Below are 26495 nucleotides of genomic sequence, written 5' to 3' on the forward strand. Positions count from 1 at the left end.
TGAAGGCGAATGCCGAGGCGCCGGACGGAAGAGGCCACGCAGCGTTTTTCCACTCTTTCGGACCAGGGTACGGCTGCCAGCAACGAAGAGGCTGCAGCGGTCGGGACGACCACTCTTTCAGAGGGGGAGGCAGTGTTGCGAGCACCCTTTGGTTGTAATCCAGGGCCTGCTGGTGCTCGTGACAAGAACAAGAGGACAGCGAGAAGAAGGCGATCGGATCGATCGCCTGTCAAGCTGTCATTCGATAGCCAGACGCCATTACAAGCAGACGCATCGACATATACATATTTCTTGCGCGTTTGTGATTACATTCGGTTTATCTGTTACCCTGTTTCTGTTAATGTTCTATTGCTTCTATTGTACTTTTGTATTCAATTTCTACTATGCCGAGCCGAAACTATAACAATACTTTGGCGTTAGACTATGTTCAACGGGTAATTGAAGCAATCTATGAACTGCCAAACTGTCTATATTAAACGCTGGTATATCAGTAGATGCCGCTACAACGGTATCTTTATTGAGATATTGTGTTATCGAACATTTAATGGTTTTAATTAAAAAAACTCTTTCCTGTTCCACCTTCTCCGCTAACAAACAATCGTAATATCGAATTATCTGACCTTACAGTATCAATGACTCTGTGGAATACTCTTTTCTGATCGGGATTTCATTTTGCTATCATTTCAGACACATCAATGTTTTCATCCATTTTATTACCAAGATCTTCATCTAATTGCTGAACTAACTCTTCTGCAATTTCAAAAGCTTTTTTCAATTCTTCTAGTTTTTCGTGATATTGTAAAGCTTTCGTAAGATGTAGTTTTACATTATGAAATGCTTCCATATAAGTATCACAACTAGTTTTAAAATCCTTTAATTCACGCCATGGTTTAAACATAAGCAATAAAGAAAAGAAATAATCTTCTGGTCCATTATTAGCATTATGTCTATAGTGATTAATAAAACATCCATGTTATCGCCGTTTAAGATAATGACTATTATCTAATTTATAATATTCAATATGATTATTTTTCGGTTTATTTATCGTGATATCATACCATTGTGCGAATTCATAAAAAGACACAGATTCTAATTCTCCAAATCTATGTGGATAATAATTATCTATTAAAGATGGACAAAATATATCTGTAGATTCACCATCAAGAGCTTCAATTTCTTTACGACTTTTTCATTTCCTCTACCGTACAGAATTAACATCCTACCATTTAATAGTTGTATTTCGCTCTGTTCCATATAAAGGCATACCCAGCAATGTAACAGCAGCCTCAAGAACTCCACATTCTCTATTGCTTATGGATCGTAAAGCAAAATTCTACAGAACACTTGCCAATGACTTATTTTTATTATTTATACTATTTACAAAATCACAATCAAACAGTTCACTTTTTCCTGCTTTATTAAAATATTTAGTAACTTACCAAGTGAGCAGTGTCGATTTTTTCACCAATAAACTGTATATTAGGGTGGACCTTATTTTTGGATTATAAAATTTTTTGCACGCCGCCGCCCCCTCCCCCAATTTTGTTCCATTTGATGAAAAAATAATTTGTGCAAAAATTGAGATCGATTAGACGCCGAGAAGACGTGCCTAATCGCATGTACCTAAAGTTTTGAAATTTCTCGTTAATTTCAAACATAATTATGTTCGGGCTATTTTAGAAGTATCAGTAAATATTTTTTAAATAAACGTACGGTTTATTAGTTGTATAATAATAATATGTATGTATTACTTCGAAAAATATTGAGGAAATCTTTGAGTTTTATCTTTAAAAATTAGTATACATTATGCAACGCAGCATATAGGTAAGCCACAGTAGGCAATCCGGGGTCTTAACTGCACTGTCCAACACGTATTTGGATCTGCATTATCTACTCCGAGATCCTAGTAAATTTTTGCGTCCCAAACACGAATCCGTAAACAGAATTGCTCTATCACATTCAGTTTTTGAAAAACATGAGTTTTTATAAAAAGTGCACAATTTTGGGCAGGAATGAGGTATTACGGGAAAACCAAGAATGCTAGAAAGTTCAGTATAGTCTCAAAAGATAGAGGAGAGTTTCCTGAATATGTCGGTGTATACAGTTATTAAATTTCTTGGTTTTGTATGGTTGTAAACGGCCGTCAAAGTTTAAAAATGTGCCGATGTGCATGATTTCTACGCAATACTTTTACGAAAAGTTGTTTACTTAGTATGAATTCGCTACACAGTATCGGATTCTGTAGACATTTCTGAAGAAGAAACCATCCACGGAAAATGTCGGAACGGTTTTCAACTCGGACTGTTCTAGAAAATATTCATCGGCAACGCGTGTATGGTGTTTTGCCGTTTGGCGGTAGGCGAGCCACGGCGAGCCGATACTGTGTAGCGAATTCGTTCTAGGTAAACAACTTTTCGTAAAAATGCAAAAATATTGAGAAATCACTATTATTTCAAAACTTCAACTCAATTACGACACGGGTTCCCGTTGTCCAATCACTTTGAAACTTTGCACATATCATTTTCTCAGCAAACCTCAGTGCCCAGGTATATGTATAAGTCGGATCCTTCCTGAGTCCTGAATCAGGACCCGTTAGGCTGCTACCTGTCGAGCAGGCCCCCGTTTAAGACAGGACAGCGATATTGAAAGGTTTGTTTCCCAAAAAACGTTAATGTTTTTTAAAAGATTTGCAATTCCCATAGATTTCATAAATAAGGACCCTTCGGAATGGGAAAATGATCCAAATTATAAGGTTGGATTAAATATAGTCAATAATTTAAGAGTAGTTAACGTTCGGCCGAACGGGGAATAAAACTCATACAAGAGTTTAATAATGTATTATCGCGAAATGAAGAGGAAAAAACAAATTATAATGCAAACAGTAGTATCCGACTACCGAAAGCGCTATCCAGACACAAAAAAACTACGTTAATAAAAAAATTGTAAATTGTTTTTAAATGCGAGTATTAAAAACTGTGTAAATTCAATAACCGTATTTTCTTTTTTCCGCGTATTTATGATATAATATTCACCATTTCATATTAAAAATATTATCTTTGTAAGGAGTTATAACGGTGGGATGTTGATCTTCCACCCCCAGGTCGCGTCTGGCACGGCCCAGCACGGCCGCGAGATGGCTGCGCGCCGAGCGGCGGTCTCGCTCGCGAAGTTCGCGTGGCGCCGCATATAAGCTGGCGCGGCGTGCCAGGCAGAGTCCACCACGAGCGTTACAAGCGAACGGTCAGAGCTCTCAGAGCGATCTCTTGTGTACTACAAGATGTATCACTGCGTCTTTTTGAATTCCCCTATTTCCACGGCTCCTAGAGGAACGCGAGTTCGCCGACCTCTAGACGCAAGACGATATCCGCCGTCAATCTTAGGGACAGGCTTCGCCTGCCCCGGAGGACAATCCATCCTGCAGTGTCCGTATCTCTCGCGGGTTTTACCCACTGGGCGATCGGACTCAAGACTTCCCGGTCAGGGCCATTGGTGGAGACCACAGCCAGGGCACTAGAACGACCACCCCACCTTCCTTCCTCACTCGCCCAGTCGAAACGATCTCCGCGCCGCGACCGCGTCCGCGACGCGCCCACGACAGCCCAGGAACGGTACGATAGGTTAAGGCGTATTAGACTAACGTTAGTATTAAGCCGATACTCTCCTGTCTTGTTCACTGGGCCACTCTACCCACCGTCCGGTTAAGAACCGTTCCGGGATACGGTTAAATCTTATTAAATATAAAATATTAATATTGAACATTACACCATTTTAAAAATTAATATTATTATTACCTTGCAAATAATATAAGAAAGAAATTAAAAGAATCGTCACTTTCAGTAAAATACGTAAGATTTAATATAATTAATTAAATATTAATTAAATATTTATATATATATGTATATATGTATATATATAGGGTGTCCGCGGGAAGACTGAACAGCTGCACATCTCCTAATGTATTTGAGATAAAAATTTTTAAAAAATATGTCGTTGCATGGTTACAGGGGGCCAATTTATTAGCGCAAACGATTTTTTTCGATTATTATTTTAAACGATACGATGGACAAGTTCGGTTTTTTAAATGGAACAATTTTTTTAAGAAGTGAGTTGATAGTGCGTTCCAAGACAAATTCAATAAGTATTAATGTATACACTTGATTTCCACTGGTTTTTGAGATATTGCGCTTGCAAGTTTACTGATTTTCACTGGAAGAAAACCCGCTGAAATAGCAAGGACCGGGGACGGTCTTGCTGGCGTCACGGGTGGCCTTGCCTGTTGAAACAGACACCTACCTGCCAAAGATCTGGGTTAGGAATGGCAGGCCCAAAGGCTGGACAATTCTTTCCCACTGGGAAAATATACATTAATGCTTATTGAATTTGTCTTGAAACGCACTATCAACTCACCTCTTCAAAAAAATAGTTCCATTTAAAAAACTGAACTTGACCCTCGTATCTTTTAAAAGAATAATCAACAAAAAAATCGCCTGCGTTAATAAATTGGCCCCATCGAATCATGCAACGCCATTATTTTTTTAATTCTTTTTATCTCCAAAACATTAGGAGATATCCAGTCTTCCCGCGGACACCCTATATATATATATATTAGTTATTATGTTGAAAAAATCATTCTGTAGCACTATTATCGTAAGTATTTGTACACAAAAAAAAGTTTAACCATCATTATACATTTTTTCTTTATACCTTTCCGTTCATACAAAATTTCATATTTATTGTAACTTTAACGCGAATGAGACGCGTCTTCCTCTTATCCGATCAAGTTCATCTATTACAGGAATTATTTTCTTACCCAATGGAACAATTTTAGGGGCGGCGTGAAAAAAATCTTGCAAATAAATTTTCACCAAGAGTAGCTAAGGTCCACCCTACTGTATATCCATATTGCCTTCCCACGCAACAAGTATAGCAGGATTGTTTATATATTTATTTATTTATTTAAAATATACGGGTAAGACTCATTTCTTAACAAAATTAGTAATAAACAATACCTAGTAGAGGCGGACATTACACAGAAAAGAAAAAGAAGAACAAACAAAATATGTTGAGTACAATGATTGTGAAACCCGATAAATGCGCATAACTATCAAGTCACAATCGTATGTGCCACTGCTCTATAGACACTAGTCTTAAAAGTGGAAGGAGAGCCATGAAAAAAATCAATCAAAGTACAATACGTGTTAGCCAGATTACAAATTTGGCTTATGGGGTCGGTAAGACCAAATGTAGAGGTGCAGATGTGAGGTCTAAAGAGCAGAGTATGCCTGATAGCACTTTCCGGAACATTAAAAAATAAGCTAATAACACGCGGGCTGCACACCAAGCCATTAATAATCTTGAACAAAAAAGTCAGGTCGTTAGCAATCCGTATACACTCCAGTGACTGAATGTCAAATTTGCGCATAATCGATCCACAGTCGTGATCATAGCGAGGAAGGGATTGCCCCACTTTGTACGCCAAGAATCGCAAAAAGCTTCGCTGAACCCTCTCCAATTCCTTCTTGTATTTAGCCATGTGGGGAGACGAAATAACGGACCCATATTCCAGGTGCGGCAGAACTAGCATGTTATATAAATAAAGCAAGGTTTTAGTATTCTTGAAATTGGAGCACGCTCTGCGAATAAAAGCCAGCATTTTATTTGCCCTAGCAGAAACATGGCGAATGTGCTCTACGAAGGATAGGGAGGAATCAATGATAACCCCTAAATCACGGGTACACTTAAGAGTAGAAAGCTGAACACTAGAAAGAATATAGGGATAGGCAGAGTGATTCTTACTACGCGTAAATCTCAAGACATGACACTTACTAACATTTAGCTCCATACAATTACTCGCACACCACTCGCCCAACCTATCAAGATCAGACTGGAGATCAAGAGCATCGGAATTAGTGGCAACCATTTTGAAGATCTTGAGATCATCAGCAAACAGGAGAAACTCACTGTACCAAAAGGAGTCCCTCACACCGTTGACAAAGAGCAAAAAAAGCAGCGATCCAAGATGGGACCCATGCGGAACACCCGACGTGGCATAAATCCTTCTAGACATGCTATCGCCTACCCTAACTGACTGGGTACGCCCGGTAACATATGAATGCAACCAGCATAGTAGGGAATCATCTAAACCAAAGTTCGCTAGTTTATCGATCAAAAGATGCAAGTTCACCCTGTCAAAAGCCTTTCTAAAATCCGTATAGACAGTATCAACCTGCAGTCCCTTATCCAAGGCCCGAGATACAAAGATACAAAACACAGGATTACTACTCGTAGAGCGACCAGAAGAAAAACCATGCTGTTCCATAGTTATAATGCTGGACGAAAGAGCATAAATCTTCTTGATCATGCCCTCAAATATCTTGCTCACGACATTGAGCAAGGACTCTGGTCTGTAATTAGTGATCTCGGATTTTTCGCTTGATTTAAAAACCGGAGAGATGATACTGTTTTTCCAAGCACACGGGAAACGCCCCACTGATAGTGAATGATTAACCTTCCGGTACTCGCGCGTGTGCATGGAGTGCACGGAGGTCAGTTATTGGCAGAAAAAACCGTTTTACCGTGATCTATTCTACCCATCATCCCTATGTATTCTTCCAGCGGACAGTTTTGCGTAATGCTACGTACTTGTCAGGTTCAAATTCAGTTTGGAAATGTCTCTGATTGAATGAAAACGAAAGTATGCCTCCGATTGCTTTGGTTTCTGGATATATTTTAGAGGACAGAAAAATAAGAAACAGGTGTCTTTTTATTTTGGCCTGTTTGCATGTTTAGGGGTGAAACCACCCCTCAAAGGTTTTCAGGTGTTCATTTCCGATTGCTTTGGTTTTTGGATATGTTTTAGAGGACCGAAAAATAAGAAACAGGAGCCTTTTTATTTTGACCTGTTCGCATGTTTAGGGGGTGAAACCACCCCTCAAAGTTATAAGATTTTCAGGTGATTATCTCCGATTGCTTTGGTTTTTGGATATGTTTTAGAGGGCCGAAAAATATGAAAAAGTGTCTTTTATTTTGGCCTGTTTGCATGTTTAGGGGGTGAAACCACCCCTCAAATTTCATAAGAATTTAATCATCTTTCTTAATTAGACGTCACCGTGCACTCAGTGCACGACGTGAGTGCTCGCGAGACCGAAATAGACACGAGTACAGAAAGGTTAAATATTATCCATAATTTCCTCGACAAAATGAACTTGCATTTCTTAAAGTACAAAGGAGGAATCCCATCCACTCCCGAGCTCTTATTGATATTTAAGCCGTCAATTTTAGAGAGAAACTCCCCGATGTTAACAGTAAGCCCACGTATATCCAGCACATCCCCACCAGACGAATTAATTCTATAGCCCGTGTCAGTTGCGGAATGCACTGACTCGAAGAAGTCGGCAAACGCGTTAGCAATTTCCGGATCCCCAGACAGTACGTCCCTTCCGAAGTGCATTGAATTGGGCAAACCACCCGCTAACCGGTTAGAGTTTACATATCCCCAGAACACCTTGATATTTTGGGGAATGTTGGATTTTGCACGAGCAATGTAGTCGTCATAACAGGTAGTCGACAGCGATTTACACGCAGCTCTCAAATATCTAAACGTCAAGTAGTTGTGATGATTGTTGAACCTCTTGAAGTTGCGGTGGGCAGCCTTCTTGGCACCAATCAGGGAAATAAGCTCCCTAGAAAAACAGCAAGGATATTTGGAGAATCGCACCTTGAGTAGAGGTACAAACGCCTCCACTGTATAAAAGATGTTTTTAAGAGATACATCCCAATCGACAGAATTCAGATGCTGAAGGACGACTTCAATGTTACCACGTCTGAAATCAAACCTCGGTAAACCCCAACGTCCCAAAGACCGAATATGCTGAAAATTGAGGTGAACGAGAAGGCAGGGGTGGATATGATCGGCAGTTACCAGGGCATCAAGGGATAATTCAACAAGAATGTCGGTCAGGTTCGATAGGACGAGGTCAAGGATGGACCAATGGAAATTCAGAAAAAAAATTGTTCTGCCGTAAGTTGTGCAAATGGGAGATCCTCTGTATACAATTGAAAATTAATCTGTCATCACTAGATGCCGAGCAGAACAAGGATAAATTAGTCGCGCAAGAGAAATAGGAATCCCAAGAGATGCGAGGTGCATTATAATCACCCAAGAAAAGGACCTTGTCGGTAGGAAAACGTAGAAGTATTTCCTCAATATAAAGACTATGGTCCAGGTATACATTAGGCTTAGACGCAGGCGGTATATAAACGGCTCCCAAGACAAGACCCAGCGGCCCCAAGCTAACTCTGACAAAGAGCTGCTCAACGCGAACAGAAGAAAAAATACCGATAATCGTGCTATGCATGGATTTACTTACAGCGATCAATACCCCCCCCCATACAACCACTGATATTCACGTTTCTATCAAATCTGTAAACATTATAATTAGACAGACCAAACTCCTCTGTGTAACATTATCCTTCAACCATGTTTCGACTAACACAATGACGTCATAAAAAGTACTCGAAAAAGCGACGGCACAAAGTAAATCTATCGTTTTGGTTCTCAAGCCGCAAATATTTTTTGATAGTACACCAGAAGACTACTGGTTAGTTTTTTGAAGGCCGCACTGGAGGAGCGGGAGCACGGACTATTCTAGGGAGCCCATGGATCGTCATGTCCTTGTCGCCCTTATCATGAAGGCGCTTAAGGTCATCCCTCAGCTGGTTCAAGTTGGACCGCTGCATACGAGTCTTGTCATCCGAGATTCTTAGAGGGCTCTTATTTTTAAACTTCTTGGCAAGAATTTTCCTGACATCAAAGGAAGGCAGCATCACGCACAGCGGCCGTGAGGACGATACGTTGGCCTTCCCTATCCTATGAGCTTTAATGGCACTATGGTCAGAACAATACACTCCACCCAGTAGGGATCTAGCGTTTTCCATGTCCTTCACGTTCCTTTGCTCCGGAGAATCAGCCAGATCTTCAGGCATTCCATGAATAATTATGTTTCGGGCTCTGCCTTGCCTATCGCTGATCTCAGAGATGACACACTCCGCAATTTGGCCATCAGACACGTCTCGGCCAACGGCCGATGGAAGATTACTTTCGAGCACCACCAACCTATCGGACAAAGCCGTACAGGTGTTGCGGTTATCTACAATATTAGACTTCACGCCCTCCAGGAAATCACGAACGCATACGGATAGCTTACTCCTAATTAGGTCTCTAATGTCCTCCAGAGTCGGAAAGGTAGGCGGCTGTACGCCCGACGAAGAAGAGTACCGAGGATCAACAACCTGCGAGGCCTCCGAGGATAACACGTCAACCATACAATTTAAAAGGCGACCGTTATGCCATGGATGTCCCGATCGTTCAAGACATGAGACCCCTTGGTGGGTCGTAATGCCAGAACCTGCACATCTAAGCGGATTAGCATCCCCTGACTTGCATCCCTTGCACACAGCCTTTCCAGGAGACATGCCTGAGTAAAAGTAGTATTGGAGCGACCAGATGACCACACGAGCACTCAGAACCTCGTAACTAGGTAGAATACGCAAACTGCAATCAGTGCACACCCAGGAATGCAGGAAATAAAAGCAGTACTCCAGCCAAAAATCATCGTCAGAGCTTCAAGCGACACAGTTAACGTAGCACCCGCACACACGAGCGTTCTCCACTAAGGCCCAGACGAATAATCCAATTGACGGATTACAGCCAAAAACAGTACTTGGAGTGCACACACTACACATGAGGTCTCGTATAAGAAAGAAAGGTAATTTACAGACCACTAATTAAATAATCCCGTATCAAAGCTACCGACACTTGGCACTTTAAACTGTGTCGTAACGGATTACTGGAGCGAGGGTAAACGCGTCCGTTCTCTACTGAGGTCAGAATTAGGATTATAATCATTAATATCAACTTCACTCTTTGTTCGAGGAAGATCGTATAATCTACTTTTATGTTTTATTGTTTTCTACCTGCTATCGAAGTTGCCACGTCTCTCATATTTAGTATGTCAATAACAGAACGAGGAAACCCAAAACGACACCTACGAATAACTTTAGATCCTATTTTTTTAGCACGAAAACAATAATCATTATGTGTGTGTCGTTGATGCGTATTAACACGTCGCTGCAATAATGGCGAAATGTTTTCATGTGGCATTTTGCAACTTATATATTGTAAAATAAATTTAGAGACTTCTTCAATAGAAAATTCACCGAAAATTGGTGCTCCTTCAACCCAGATTAATAAATGAAAATGTTATATACCTCTATCTTTATATTCTCGTCACCAGAAATAGTGTGTTACTTTTCCAATCGGAGAATCTTCTGCACAAATAAAAGGAATCATTGCTCGAAATTTATTATCAAGAAATCTCGATGTTGATACAAGATCTTTAGCAACAAGTAAACTACATAGTGCTGTTGAATATTTTCTCTTCGTTTGTTTTCTAGAATGAAGAACATTCTTTTGCGTTAAGGATTAACGCCGTTAACTAAAAATTACTGTTCATAATGTATTAAAAAACTAATGTTCAATGAAATACAGAAAATTTACAATTGACAAGGAATATCTTTCAAGTTCCATTGAGTTCCACGTTCTAACTAATTGGAATATTTTCAGCACACCTTCTTCTACAGACACGTGCAAAAAGCATTTCCCCCTTCAGCCCACTCTTCAAATTATTAATGTTTAAAACTGTTAGCGTTACGTCATTTTACGTATATAAGTTCGTATCCATCTTATTATTATTGTATTGAGGGGTTTTACAAATATTTATGTATATATTTGGCTCTAGTCCGTCGAATAAATTAATAATAAATGAATAATAATGTTTAACTAAACTGTAGATTTTGTCACAATTTCTAATAGTACTATTTTACTTTTCCTTATAACTCGGAAACGAATAGTTTCCCCAACGTTTGATTTAAATCAGTTAAAAAGCATTAGATACGGTACCAAATAACCAGAATTATTTTTTTTATCACAAATAAGTTAAAAGAATTAAAAAATAAAAATAAGTGTGTATTATATTTTTGAGACTCGATTGGACTGATACAGTTCGTACGGTAACTGTTTAAAAATCGGCCGGGTCCATTGTAGAGCTGATCAAGTACCCGGAAAAAGCAAGCCGAGCCTGGCTCGGCTTGAAAAACCGGGCCGGGCCGGGTACCCGAAAGAACCGAGCGGCTCGGACAGAACCTTGATTTTGACAGGACTTGAATTTTTTTCAAGCGGCCCGAAAGAAACCGAGCGGATTGGATGGAACCGAGCGGATTGAATTTTTCCAAGCGGCCCGAAAGAAACCGGGCGGATTGGATGGAACCGAGCGGATTGAATTTTTCCAAGCGGCCCGAAAGAAACCGGGCGGCTTGGAAAGAAACGAGCGGTCCGCTCGACCTTCATTCGGACCGTTCGTTTCTTTCCAAGCCGCCCGGTTTCTTAGGGCCCGCCCGCTTACTTTCCAAGCCGCCCGGTTTCTTTCGGGCCGCTTGGAAAAATTCAATCCGCTCGGTTCCATCCAATCCGCCCGGTTTCTTTCGGGCCGCTTGAAAAAAATTTAAGTACTTGGTTCTGTCCGAGCCGCTCGGTTCTTTCGGGTACCCGGCTCGGCTTGGAAACCGAGTCCCGGATTGGTTCGGATTTCAAGCTACCCGAATATTCAAGTACTCGTACAGCTCTAGTCCATTGAATCCAGTGTGACTACCGTGTAACTTTGCAGCAGTGTGACCACGAAGGGTTAAAAAACCAATTAGTAGGAAAGATGCTTTTAAATGATATGTTTACTTATTCTACAGATAGACATAAACATAAATATTGTTACGAGCACGAAGTATGTTAATGATGAGGACGGAGCAAGGTATAATAGACAAGTGTTCTGACTCAGCACCTTTACCCCAGCGATTTTGTGTGACGATTTCTGTGTGGTTTCTTTGGCCGTCGCGAGGAACGTCGTGGTAAGAAAACCATGTACGTATGTGCTAATGAGATTGTAGTAGTACAGATTTCAGTGATATTATCCGCCAAAAAATCAGCCTTGTATGTCTGGCTTTTCTCATTTTTTTCCTAGCGGCCGCCAGAAGAACCAGGACGAATAATCACACATTCTCCAGAGGAGTCGGGACACCTGTCTATCACACCGTGGCACGGAGTATCCATAATCAATAGAACAAAACAGAACAGATCTGATATAGCTGTCAGGATAGAAAGACGTAGTATAATAAGATCATCAATCATTAAACTGTGTATGAATATAAGTGTAAATAAACTTATAAAGAGTTGTATAGTATTATTAAAGTTGTGTGTGTGTACATCAACCATGGCCCAAAATGAGACACATAGACGTAACAATATAAATATAAACACCATCAACACACAAAGTTGAAGGGATTTTACGGAACTGGAACTGAAAGATACATAAATGAAATGGATAATACAAACTTACATTCGGTATAATATTTCGATAGAATGGTCGTATTTGGGAAATCGAATATATGTAGGTATAAAATTGCAATGGTTGACATTTGTTTTATATCAGTTGTCTCATACATTCGTCGTGTTTTAGGTTTGTCCCAACTCTCCTCTATTCACTTTGGGCCAAAGGACATTTGAAAATATATCATACTCTTCGTAACAAAAAAACACATGTGAAAAATGTAATACTTACTTCAGATGGCAACATTCTTGGGAACCATGACAATAGTAATCCAGGAACTATGAGTAATAGTGCGAGAATTGGCAATCCTAACCACCAGGCACCAATTTGATCTGTATAGGATACTATGGGGCTCAATGTTACAGCATCTATCCTGCACCGAGAAGATTTTTTAGAGAATAAATTATAGATTATATATGGTCACTTACAATATATTTAATATTACATTTCAATGTATTGGAAGTTTATTTTATCTCATTATTAGTGTGTTATTGATAGAATGGTTCCGTTTTCTAAATCTATATATCTATAGCTTAGTGCACAAATGTTGTACGTCCACTTTTTGTGAATTTTGAGTTTTCATATGCAACAAATAGTTCTTGACTATTTCTTTATTGTTGAGCCTTGCCAAGCTGACAGTCTATGGCCCCCCATCGTTTGGATTATTGCGATCGAGCCGCGTTTAAATTATTCTCAAATGATGTCAACAAAACGAAACTGTTATGGTAAAATAAATGATCTTTATTATAAGTGTGGTCTGCCTCGTTCGAGTTCGAGAGACGATATGCCACGCCGGCAGGATCGCCGGGAAATAGGTTGCCGTAAATTATTCGTCGTAGGGGGGGGGGGGGGGGCGCGTGATGACGCTGAAACGTCAAACCAATCAACGCCAAGATAGGTGTTGGCTCTAAACCAATCGAGGCCAAAGTTGGTTCCCCCTCCACCCGAAGACTCCTCGACAACCCATTTCTCAGCAACCCTGCTCGCCGGCGTGTCGAGCCGATCGCCCAGCGCTGCCGAATCGTACAGCGCCGTATTTCATCGGTCACCAGCGCGCACTGTTGCCACGAAAAAGCGAATTCTTTTCGGGCGTCGTTTCTAAAAAATGTGCAATGTTGTTGAGACGCAAAATTTATGCTGTATAAAAATCACATTTATATCTACTTTGTAAGTTTGTCAAACATAATATTTGTGTTCATTGATGTGCCTGAATCTTATATACCATTGCACGTTTAAACTTGTTTGTCTCGAATATGCTAAAAGTGGACATACAATATTTATACACTAAGCCACCGATATGTTATAATTTGTGGAGTCTGTCTCTACATATTGATATGTCTTTTCAAATAACAATTCTGTTACATAATAAGGTGATTATGATCCTTGCGTTATTGCTCCTATAGGTTACAGTTAGCATAGTATGTATGTATATATTTGGTTCAACGTAATTACGAGTCGAGTCAAGGGCGGATAGCCCCACGCTGTCCTGCCTTCGATAGTTTTATGACTGGTACTTAGACAGTGTGAGGCCTCGAACGAGGGTGCGTGAGATTAAGGGCACTTCCCGGTCAAATCGCACGAAAACATAGGTGATTGTTGTGAATTTCTCTAGAAAATGTATACAATATAAGGATTTAAAAGTTTTGCACTTTATTCTGCTATACATGTAGAGTATAAAAAATTTATTTCATTTTTCCCCACCCCTTCCCCTGATATGCATCGCATGCTGCGTCGTTGTAAAAAGAACAGGCCTGGCCTATCACCATGATAACTGCAGACATGATCATCCAGATTAAAAAAACCAAACAAATTCCGTAATTACAAATACGTGGTTATCGCGCTACACTCTCTCATTGTTAAGAAACAATTAGACTATGATTGCCATATGTTTAAATGATAAGGTCCCTAAGAATGTTTTTTTTCCGCACAAAAGTGTCCGTAAAAAAAGTTAAGTGTATGAGAATTCATAACAGAGGGTAGTGCAGAAACGACAATAATTAGAAATAGAATACCATATGCATTTTTAGATTCGGGCAAGAATTGCATTTTTTAGAGAAGCGATAATGTGCGAGAAATTGTTTCGAGAAAAACGTATTTAAAGTTTGATGCCAAGCGCGCTCGTCCTACTTAATGACAGGGACTTGCCCGTGTGCGCCTTATTTTCCATGTGTTTATTCGATTATAAAAAATTAATTATTTTTTTGTTGAATAAATGTTATTAAATTATTAATTAAAAGAAAAATCACATTTCTATCTATTATACCTGCGCCACAATCTATCTGCAAAAGACACCTACTTTTAACGCCGTCACACTGCTGGTCTCACGTAACTGCCTCTAAAATCTATATCCTTCGGAATTTCTTTCTAAAATTTGATCTGGTCATTCGTGAGACGTTGCAGGATAAAAACATGCAAGGAATATTTTTTTCATGTTTTGACCGGGGAGTGCCATTTAACAGTATTGCTTGACGGTAAGTAATGGTTGGTGACCACGTTGAGTCTTACAGCTATTGGATGTCGCAGGGTTGACTGTTTAGAGTTAGAGAAAGAGAGGGAGAGATGGAGAGAGCAAAAAGAGAGGGAGAGAGGGAGAGAGGGAGCGAGGGAGATAATCACTGCGTATGTATCTTATATGCAGTGAATTTTAATTTGTGACCAATTGAGTATGGCCAATATACTTAAAACACTTGAGATGGTCCAATATACTTACAGTTTACTATAATATCAATCAATTTTTGTTAATTGTTTTCTATTTATGAGAAGAATTTTAAATTTTAAAAGTAATAAATTATTTATTAGAATGTGAAAACTAAATAAATAGTGGGTAATAAATATGGTTCCATTAATAACTCCCATAATGTTATCAAGAATGCCTACAACTGTAATACTTGTATTATTATACTTTTGATATGGTTATTCACCTAAGACAAGTCCACACCAGAATGTATCCCAAAAGAACACCAATGATTTTCACTGAGAGGATGACACCGATGAAAGCAGCGATGTGCTGTTTTTTCGTATTGTCGTCTAAGTATGAAATACCCAATGCATAATATGCAATATTAGCCACACTAGTTATAATTTGCATGGCGATAATAACACCGAACGTGATATAACATGATTCCTCCTCGTTTACAACGACTCTAGACATAGCTGCCATGCATAATTCCCGATTATCGTCTGAAATAAAAATGTTCGGTTAGTTATTAATTGTTCCACGTGTATCGAAAGACACATTATAATTTTAAAAGAATGTGATAAAAAAACGAAGTATAATTATAAAACATACTTTTTAAAGAATAGATAAAAGGAATAGACACAATAATGTTCATTCATATTGCAAACAATTAATCAAAAGCTTTGCAGGCATTTTATGATCAAATAAACATTGTTACGAAGAATGATTATATTTCTGTATATTAAACAAAATTGAAGTCTTGCTTACCTGCATATAATGACATGTGTGTAGAATTATCAGGATCGTTGTTGAGTTTGGTTGAATGTGTTAAATGAGGAATTATCAAGATAAAATATGAAAAAGCTTGCAACAGTACTATAGATCCCATCCATGCAACTCTGTGAATCTTATCACCCCAATACGCAATCACTATACCAAGAACGGGCGATGTCAAATCTGATACCACTAGGACCCATTCTGTAAAATTTAATTATTAATTAGACATGGAACAATAAAAATTATTAATACCAGCCTTTAACCCCTAATACAATGGATTTGAAACCGAATTATAAATTACAGAATTAATGTAAATATGCATATTTGTATGACAACAATGTTTAATGTAGGTAATAATTCGCAGAACTCATTTCACAAAAATTACTTTATGATCTATTGGGCCACGTCTGATTTAACAGAAGATACTATTGAACTGTCGGGGAGGGCGCCACAAGCATGTACAGAAAGTGGTAACGTTTTATCTAGCTGTGCACAATTTTAAGGTTCGTGAATTATTATTCCAAATAATTGCAAGATGTATATAAGAAGGTGGCTAGTCGAAAGGGCTTTCACAGTAAGGAGTATTGTCTCCGCGTAAAAAGTATCAGGAGTAAAACAAGACGGATAACAAATTGGAAGCGGCATCATAACCTGCAAAAGGAAGACCAACAGAAAAGGAAAGAGAAGGTGGCAGTCGGAACACGGCTAGAGGAAACAAAGGAAAAAGAGGATAAGAAAGGCGGTGGTGAGTGATTGAAGTATTGAAGAAGGAATTTCCATGTGTAGGATTGATGGAAGGTGACAGCAGTGATAGAGGCAAAACGATTGGATAAGGATAGTGTTGTCATCTGTCGGAGACAGAGTGAACCGGAATCAAGGAAAGCAGAAACGAGGACGAAGGAGGATAAGGTAAATAGTGACGCGGAAGAGAGAGGGAGTGTGAAGAGAAAGATGACACCGTGCGGAGAAGGAGAGAGAGCGCAGATAAGGAAGGGAGACCGACCAACGCGAGCAGACTCGGGAGAGAGAGGACCCCAAGCTGCAGCAGCACGTTGGGCGACTGCTTCAAAAGAGAGAGAGAGAGAGAGACAGAGAGAGAGAGACGAGAGAGAGAGAGAGACAGAGAGACAGAGACAGAGAGACAGAGACAGAGAAAGCACAACAGTACTGAAACGAGCAAGAGAAGTCAAAGCGCACAAGTACGTGATTTAAGGGAAAGAATAGATGTAGAGAAACACAAGATGGGGGAAAATAGAAAGATAAAAGCGATTGAGAAATACTGACCGCGTTAGCAAACGGGGATTTCAACGGAGAAAAAGTCAATAAAAGATAAAGTGAAGAAATTAAGGGCAGATATAAATAAAGAAAAAAGCGAAAGAGATGTAAGGGAGATGGCTTTGAAACAACGAATAGACACAAAAATGTTGGAATTAGAAAGTAAAATAGATGCCAGATCACAGAAAAGAGAGATACAGGTGATTGAAAATAAACTGGGTAGAGCAGAGGAAAGATTAGAAGCGGGAATTACTACGAAGTTGGGAAATAATGATAATATAAGCTGGCAGTGTATTAAGATAGCAGCGATGATGGAAAGAATGGACAGAGAAGAAAGAAAAAATAATATAATGATACAAGGATTAAAGATAAGAGGAGAAAGAAAAGATTTAAGAAAAACGATAGAGGAATGTTTAGAAGAAAAAATAGGAATTAAAGCGAAAGTTTGTCTAGCAAGAAGGGTGGGAAAGGGGTGAATGATTTGGGCGAAATTAGAGATAAAAGACAAATGTTGGAATGAAAGAAGGTACTAAAAGACACAGATGTGTATATAGATAATGACAGAACAAGAACAGAAAGAGAAGTTCAAAGAGAGGTGGTAAGAATAGCAAAACAGAAGAAAGCGTAAGGGAAAAAGGTAGAAATAAAGTACTGGAAACTGAAAGTAGAAGATAAGTGGTATAGGTGGAACGAAAAAACGAAAAAAATGGAAGCACAGGAATTTTTTCGAAGGGGAGGACTCCATGGAGACATAATCAAATACAGAGCAGAAATCATAATAGATACAGAGCAAAAGGAAGACAGATAGGGAAAGGAGCTTAAAAATACTATTTTGGAATGTAACTGGATTAGGAAAATTAGATGCAGACAACTGGGAATATATAAAAAGTTTCGATATAGCTGAACTGACAGAAACGTGGGTAGAAGAGAAATATATTGATGTATACAAGAAAATCCTAGGAAATTTGGATTGTAAAATGATAGGAACGGGAAAAGGAAAAAAGAAAGGAAGGGCAAAAGGCGGTATACTTATGGGAATAAAAAAGACAAGCGCTAGATGGAGTAAGCAAAAGAAGGAGATACTAGAGTAAGAATTAATAGGAGGAGGCATTGAAACAGAACAAGATAAATGGATTATTGCAACAACGTACATGAGAGAAAAGTGGGAAGAAAACTGGGAATTAATACAGGAGATGGTAGAAGAAAATCCAATAAGTAAAATAATTGTAGAAGGAGGTTTTAACGCAAGAACGGCAAAGGAGGGAGGTACAGTAGGAGAAGAAGAGACAGGGAGAAAATTCAAAGATAAAGTACTGAACAGTGAGAGGGCAGTATTATTAAATAAATTAAGCGAAAATGGGTTAGAAATAATTAACGGAAATATACAAGGAGATAAGGGTGGGGAATTAACATATGTAGGAGCAAATGGGTGTTCGACTACAGACTACGTAATAACAAATATGTTAAGAAGAGAAGGGATAAAACAAATGAGAGTAGGAGAGAAAACGGAATCAGATCATATGCCGGTAGAAGTGCAGATGGTGGAGAGCATAGAAGACGAAGAAGAGGGGAGAGAATGGATAAAGTATACAGACTGGTCAGAAAAAGGTAGGAAGATATAAGAAAAGAAAACTGAAGAATCATTAGAAACAGAGAAATCGAAAGTGCTGAAGGAATATATACAAGAGGCGATACCGCGAAAGGAAATAAAGACAAAAACAAGGGAAAAAAGAAATAAATGGTGGAACAAAGAATGCAAACTAACAAGAGAGAAAGTGAAGGATAAGCTAAAAGAGTGGAGAGTAGGCAATATAGTAAGACAAGAATTCGGAGAAGAAAGCAAAAACTACAGATTATTACTAGAAAATAAGAAAATAGCTGCAGGAGACAGATTATTAGAGGAACTACAAAAGGATAGAACAAAGAAGAAATTCTGGGAAATAGTAAACGAAAGATGAAAGAAGAGAACCGAAATTAGCGAGAAAATAAGTAACGAGGAATGGTTGGAACATTTTAAGGAACAATTTGAAGGGAAAAGGTTAATAGAAGAACCGGTAAGAGCGAAAATAATTAAGATCTGGGAGAACGAAATCGAACATGAACAGGTACTTAGAGCGATCTGAAGACTGAAAAAAAAAGAAAGCGGCAGGAGCAGACAAAATAGATAATAAAGCTTAGCTATATGGAAACCAAAATATAATAAGTAATCTAACAGAGGTGATAAACAGGACATGGAAGAAAGGAAACTTCCCAGAAGAATGGAAAGAAGGAATAGTAAGTCCGGTGTTCAAAAAAAGGAGAAAACGAAATGGTTAAGAACTATAGGCGCATAACATTGATGGACACAGGTTATAAGGTATACGCGGAAAGTCTAAGGAGAAGATTAGAAGAACAAATGGAAAATGGGATATTAAATGATACGCAAATGGGATTCAGGAGAGGGAGAGGAACAGTAGACGCAATGGCGATAGTTAAAATGGCCATAGATATTGAAATCTCAAAAGAAAGAGGGAAGCTGTTCTTCGCAGATATAAAAGGTGCATTTGATAGATTGAAAAGAGAAGAAATTTGGAAAAGACTTTAAGAAGAAGGAGTAGACGAGCAACTAAGAATAAGGATATAGGAAATGTACGACAGAACTATATGCACTTTAAGAGTGAAGAAGGAACTGATAAGAAAGTTTATTACAAGAAAAGGTGTTCGACAAGGGTGCCCGTTAACCCCGGCACTTTTCAATGTCTTATTTGCGGACCTGGAAAAAGAAATGTGCAAAGAACAGGAAGGAGGAGTCGTGATAGGCAGAAGGAAAATATTGTTGCGAACACCCTATGGTTGGAATCCAGGGCCTGGCGGGTACTCGCGACAGAAACAAGAAGACGAGCGAGAAGAAGGCGATCCGATCGATCGCCTGTCAAGCGGGAATTCGAGAGTCAGACGTGATAGCGAACAGACATATCGAGATTACCACATTACCTTTGTATTAGATATTTCTTGTTGTTACCGTTCGTGTTGTGTTACTGTTATATTGCATTAAACCCTTATTATGCCGAACCCGAAACGTAACAATATGGACAATTTCATACGCGGATGATGTTGTGTTAATGACAAATAATGCACAGGGATTGAAGAATATGATAAAGAGATTCAGGAGAGAAAGCAGGAGGAAGAAGAAAAGAGGAAAGATTGCGTTGGAATGAAGAAGAAATAGAAAGAGTAAGAGAACTGGAATATTTAGGTTATACAACGGGAGAGAACAACGAGGATAAACACCATATGAAGAAGGTAGTTAGGAAAGCGAATATGATTCTAGGAAAAGTATGGGGGATTGGAGAAAGATTATTCAGAGATGACTTTGAAAGAAGAATGAAACTGTTTGATGCGCTAGTTAGAAGCATCGTGGCGCATGGAGCAGAAATATGAGGATGGAGTAGGTATAAGGAAATAGAAAAGTTGCAGGCGAAATACATAAGGTGGATAATGAAATTGGAGAGATCAACACCAACGTACTGGCTGTTAAAAGGAACAGGAAGAGATGACATGGCAATTAAAATGGGAGTAAGGGCAATGAATTTTGAAGAGAGGCTAATAGACTCGAAAGGAGGATCGATAAGGTATGAATGTGGGAGAAGACTAATGAGAGGAAATGCAGTATCGAAAAGGGAAAGAATGAGAATCAAATTCCTGAAAGGTAGAGGATGTTCGAATGAAGAATGAAGAAGTAGATTAAATAGGGAAGAAGTTGTGGACCAAAATTGAGCAGATAAGTAAAGACACCCAAGAACAAGAAATATAAGCGGAAGTAAAAGATTCAAAGTTCCTAAGAGAATTAAGAGAGGTGGCAAGGAAACCAGGAAATAAGCCGAAATACCTACGGGAGAAAGAGAAAAAAAGGAGAGGAGAATTAGAAAGGATAAGAAGATTCATACAGGGCAGTGAAACAAGGGCATGCAAATATTGGTTTAAAAAAGGAGGAAAGGGTATGTAGGCTTTGTAAAAAAGAGGAGGAAACAGTGAAACATGTGATTGAAGCATGTGAAGTAAGTGGAGAATGTGGCAGGAATTGGAAAGAGGTAATAAGAACAGAAAATGTGATAAAAGAATATTCTGCAACATTGAATAGATTAGAAAACACTTGTAAATAAAAACAAATTGTTACAACACAGTAGGATACATGAAAAGGTTAGCACTAAGTAACTCGGACACAATCACAGGAATGAAATGGAAAGAATGTACGAGCGTTAAAATTGTAACACGAAAGTGAGCAATATATATATATATATATATATATATATATATATATATATATATATACTATTGAACTGTCTGGCACCCATTTCTTTCTCTTCGAAATATGTTAGAAGACACTAAAATTTGGCTGACATTTATTTTTGTACTTGCAACCAAACTTAATTTTAAGCGATGGAGCACTCATTCGAATATTCAAAGTTGCCATTCGAGGCATAAAAAGTTTTACCTCAGTAAATTTTAAATATCTTACAGATAAAGTAATTTTTGGAGAAATGCAGAATATAATTTAAACCACTTATTAATTTAAAGATATGATACACGAGAGGGAGGCCTAAGAAAAATAAAATAAAATTGGTGGTAGTAGTGGTTTTAATGGCATCATGTGAATATCATTAATTACAAACATTTACCTTCCTTCCAACTCATTTTAAGTTATGGTTACAAAAATTTTAGTACCTACGTACATGTCGATAGTGGCAGTGTTTTATCTAAAATCGAATGTATTCATGGAGTGAGCATCATTCAAGCGTTGTAGGTGACATAACGCGTCGGGAAAAAGGCACTACGATGGTTAAGACACGAGAGGGCACAACGCGATAAATACAACTTTCATATGTTCATGCCTTCAGAACTGGAAAGAATTATGTTTGAAGATTTTTGTATACTCTATTAATGTACTATCTCATAAGGTTAACCAGCATTTTCGGATAGTACAGTTAATGGTGGGGAACAAATTGCGATCTCCTCGATATAATGATTCGTTTCAATTTTTATGGCTTAAAAGTAGTTAGGTATGTTGATGAATAATCTGGAGAATTTGAAAATTAAATAGAATTTAGGTTTGGAAAATATTTAAAAGTAACATGCCATGCCAAAGTCTGCAAGAAGCGTCAGCTCTAGATTTCAGATGCAAAATAATTACTGTTTGTTTTTTCATAACGTCATGTTGGTCGCTACATTATAGTGTTGAATATTAAATAATCTTTTTATTTCATTTGCGTTGGCCAAAAAATCTTCTCTTTTTTTTAAAGAAAATGTAAAAACAAGTTTCCAATATTTCCCTTTAATCTTTTTGGCGGTCGGCCTTAGTTGCGAAGATATTAATAAAAAACTTTCGGCATAATATATTGGTGGGAACTCGGCGGCTCCTCGTTGCCCGCTGTGCCCAGGCTCGGTAACCGCGCTCGTTGAGACGACGGGCCGGACGGGCGGAGTCCGTGCCCTGTCGAAGTGAAACGTTGCTGGATTATACATGGATTGTATGCTCCCAACACGTAGAGTAAAACCCGGCGGTCGACCTAATATAAAATGGCTATTAAAACTAATGTAGATATTACTTATTTTATCAGAACACACCTATATGTTCAGAAATTTATGCTGATTCAGAAAACTGGTCGATATTTGCTTTAAGACAATATTTACTGTAAATCGTATTGAAAAATGAAGTCATGACATCTGGCCACCTCTCCCGAGGTGCCGGGAGAAATGGTTTTCGTCGTTGAAACAGACCACTCACATAATTATTCATGGAAAATTAACAAAGTATAAAGTAAAATTATTTATGAGTGAATACAACTACAGATTCATTGATATTTAATTTGTTTGCGCTAAACAAGTAAAGAACACATCAAAGAAAAAGTGACCTACCTACTGGCGATTAGCAAGGCAAATGAATACAAAAGTGAATAAATAAACGAAATAAACAAAAATAATAATAAAATAATAATAAATTAAAATTAATAAAAAAAATCATAACTTGACCATCTCAGCTTTCTGCAGCGAGAGATGGTCTTCTTCTTAGAAAAGATGTTAGATGTAACCTCAATTTACCTTTTATCTATATATATAAAAGTAAAAAAATGTATGTATGTATGTATGTATATTTGTTCTGCAAAGGCTTCTATACCACTGGACTGATAGTGATGCGGTTTTCACCGTTTTATACAGCATTTCTCCAGAAAGATTTTGGTGTATGGAACATTTATATGTGGCAAAAGGAAGACGAGCAGTGACGATTTTAATGAAGCACGAGCAGTGCCGCATTTAGTGAAGCATATCTCGAGAATGCTCTACAGCGTGGTGGGGAGTCTTGGGACCGGCGGTCACCATCTAGCGTACAGGGGATACGATTCCGCGTGATCGCTTCTCGCTTCTTTTTTGCCGAAGACGAGGGCGAGACGTAACGAGAGTGAGACAGAGGGATGGAAAGCCGAGCGAAGTGGTTCGAAATGAACGACGCAGGCAGGGTTTTCGGGAAATCCCTACCGTAGTGTAGGGGGAACATGCGCGTAGCCAGGGTCGGCTTAACTAAAGTCTTAGTAACTAAATTGTACATTTATTATTGACCTGAATATTTACATTCCTGAAATTGCATTGTTATGTTAACTTGAGTTTTTGTTTTAGAAGCTAGAAGGAATAGTTTGTTAAGTGGCGTGATTCGTCGTTTTGAAAAAAATGCACTTGGTCGGAATATCAAAAAAAAAAAAATAGAAAAGGTCGTTTTTTAAACTTTTTTTATGAGCCTCTAACGAAAATTCAAAAATAGCCGTTTGTAAATTTAAGTAAGTTATATACGTGCCTAAAATGTCATGAAAATCGGTTAATTTTGCTCTGAGCTATAAACACTTAAAGATCGCAGAATAAAATCGAGAATCGCGGAGATTACCAAAATCAGCGATCAAACCAATGACCCAAGCTGCTGGTAGATCATGTCGTGATTTTGCTCGACTTTGGCAAAAAAAGACTCTTTTGATCCTCCGTGCCTATGGTCAATGCAATGTTTGATATTGCAGCAAAAAAAAAATATGGAAAAAACAATTCAGAATCAAATCTATTTATTATCATTACTATAACAGTATTTTATTTAAATATCCCTGTGTTCCTTTTGTAGGCATAGTAAACATAATAGTTTGTTCAATCGTTTCCTCTCCAATCTATTTCTTTGCTGAAGGGTAAACGTTTACTACTACTTTAAGGGTAAACAAACTATTACTTTTAATAAGCTTACAAAAGAAACACTGGAACATTTAAATAAAATACTGTTATAGTAATGATAATATTTGTAATATAATTTTTGTATATCATTAGTACTTGGCGCACTTTTTTGTACCTTTTTATAAAAAATAATACAAACATTACGCTGAGAAAAAAAACGAGGAGACTTTTTGGCCTAGTTCAATAAATGGGTGATTTTAGCACCACAAACCCTGTTTACATATTATGACACGTACCTAACCCAGACCATTCACTAGAAGTTAACTAAATTTTGCGTTTTTGCTTGTCTTCGAACAAGTAACAACATAGATAAAATATTTTTATATTACTTGCAAATATATTATATCCATTTAGTACATTAGATATATTAACGATGCTACACCTATGTACCTATACACGGCGCTCACAACTAAAATGAGTCACTATTTGCTCATATTGTATACAGTCAACATTTGCATTTATGGGATTAATTATATAAATTGTACCTTCCTCATTTAAATATAATTAAGTAATTACAATAATTTGAATACATACCCATTATATTAGAATCGAACTGAAACTTTCTTCCGATCGTGGGTCCTGCTATGTAAAAATAAGTATATGCAGCTGCTTGACCTAAACCGATCAAGGACAATAACGCGACAATGAGTCGCCGGGTGGCAAATTTCGCTAATTTTGGACATGGCAGTTGTCCACAACCGCAGTCTATCGACTGACTTGGAATTGGGTTGGCTGGTCCTGACAAGCCGCCCTCCACTTCTGATCTCACCACTTCTTGAAGGTGTATGGTCATTTCTTTAGAACAAACCAATCAAACTTTTAACGGGGTATTCCCATTTGGACAGTACAAAATCGATTCTTTTTTATTATAGTTTCTCAAAGGATCAAGTTTCGAAAATATATCCCTAAAAATTTATGAGAGAATTCAACGATGCGATAAAGTTGCAGAGATTTGAAACTTTGAGGTGGAAAATTTGAATCGTGTATTATAGCATACAGGGTGTCCCAAAATTGGTGGAGTTCCTTGAAGGAGGAAAAAACCCTGAGGAGGTGATTTGACACAACTTTTTCCTTAGCGAAAATATTGCCCGAAGCTTCGTTAACGAGATATTAACAAAAAACCCCGACAAATCAGAGCGCGCGCCTTCCGCCAGAGCTCCCGCGGTAGCATTCGGGCCCTTTCCACGGATGTCCCTACGCGCGGTCCGGCTCTATATTTCTACGTCGACTATATCCACATATTTTTTTCCACGATCCACCGCAGTAGTGTATTGCGTACTACCTGTTGCATGTAAATTATCGATTTGCGAAACGATTGGCAAGACTCGATCGCGATATAAGTTCGCGAAAAGTATACGAATTCCTCGATATATCTGGCTAATAGAGGATATCATAAATGCTGTTACTGTAGGGCACACTGTAACATCTGTTTTTACGAAGCTACATTTGGTTGACCTGAAGGTGCTACAAATTATGGAAATGGTTTATAACTCAGTTATAACGACTGTAAAATTTGACAAGGGTACATTAAAAAATGTTCAAATGTTTCCCCGGCAATGCGATGGCAAATGAAATTGCAGTTAACACATTGACTGTTGTGACGATCATAATTATTACTAGTTACCGGAAATAATTACCATGTCATTGCTTGTTTTAATATAAAAACTAATATAGATAGACAATAAATACACATAGGTATGCAAATGATGTTATATGTAAGATAAATATTGAAGAGATGTAATATGATTGCGCGTGATGCTGATCAATTTTTTCACCCACGCTCTTGCGTGGCACGTTCGAAAAAGTGTGGGGCGCCAGAAAGCACCACAGTCCTGCCCGCGCGACAGAAATCGTCACGGTCCTGCGCGCGCGCAAACCTCGACTCCAGAAGAATTTACATAAGAGGCAGAAAAGGTAGTTAGAAAAGGATAACAGCACTTGAAACGAATGGTTTGGCGTGGCACGTGGATTTCCGACAGTGCGGAAAGTTCTGAAGCGCCCGCCGAGCCTGGCAGTCAAGTCTCTGCGAGCTGCTACAAACGGTAGGAAGTGAACGCGAATTTTTTAAAGCCAATCAATTAAATATA

General features: G+C 38.4%; 1 protein-coding gene across 1 annotated transcript in view; it reads right to left on the minus strand.

Annotated features, from left to right (window-relative positions):
* Positions 1-26495, minus strand: part of LOC143378483 (solute carrier organic anion transporter family member 1A2) — a 73076-nt gene that overhangs the window by 34346 nt on the left and 12235 nt on the right. Inside the window, exons 2-5 of the mRNA XM_076830258.1 lie at positions 24943-25203; positions 15883-16092; positions 15359-15617; positions 12669-12810 (exon numbers count right to left, since the gene is read on the minus strand). Of these exons, the coding sequence (XP_076686373.1) occupies positions 12669-12810; positions 15359-15617; positions 15883-16092; positions 24943-25201 (870 nt within the window). The 5' untranslated portion in view covers positions 25202-25203. The remainder of the gene's footprint in view (positions 1-12668; positions 12811-15358; positions 15618-15882; positions 16093-24942; positions 25204-26495) is intronic.

This window comes from Andrena cerasifolii, chromosome 2 (assembly GCF_050908995.1).
Source record: "Andrena cerasifolii isolate SP2316 chromosome 2, iyAndCera1_principal, whole genome shotgun sequence".
NCBI classification, from domain to species: domain Eukaryota; kingdom Metazoa; phylum Arthropoda; class Insecta; order Hymenoptera; family Andrenidae; genus Andrena; species Andrena cerasifolii.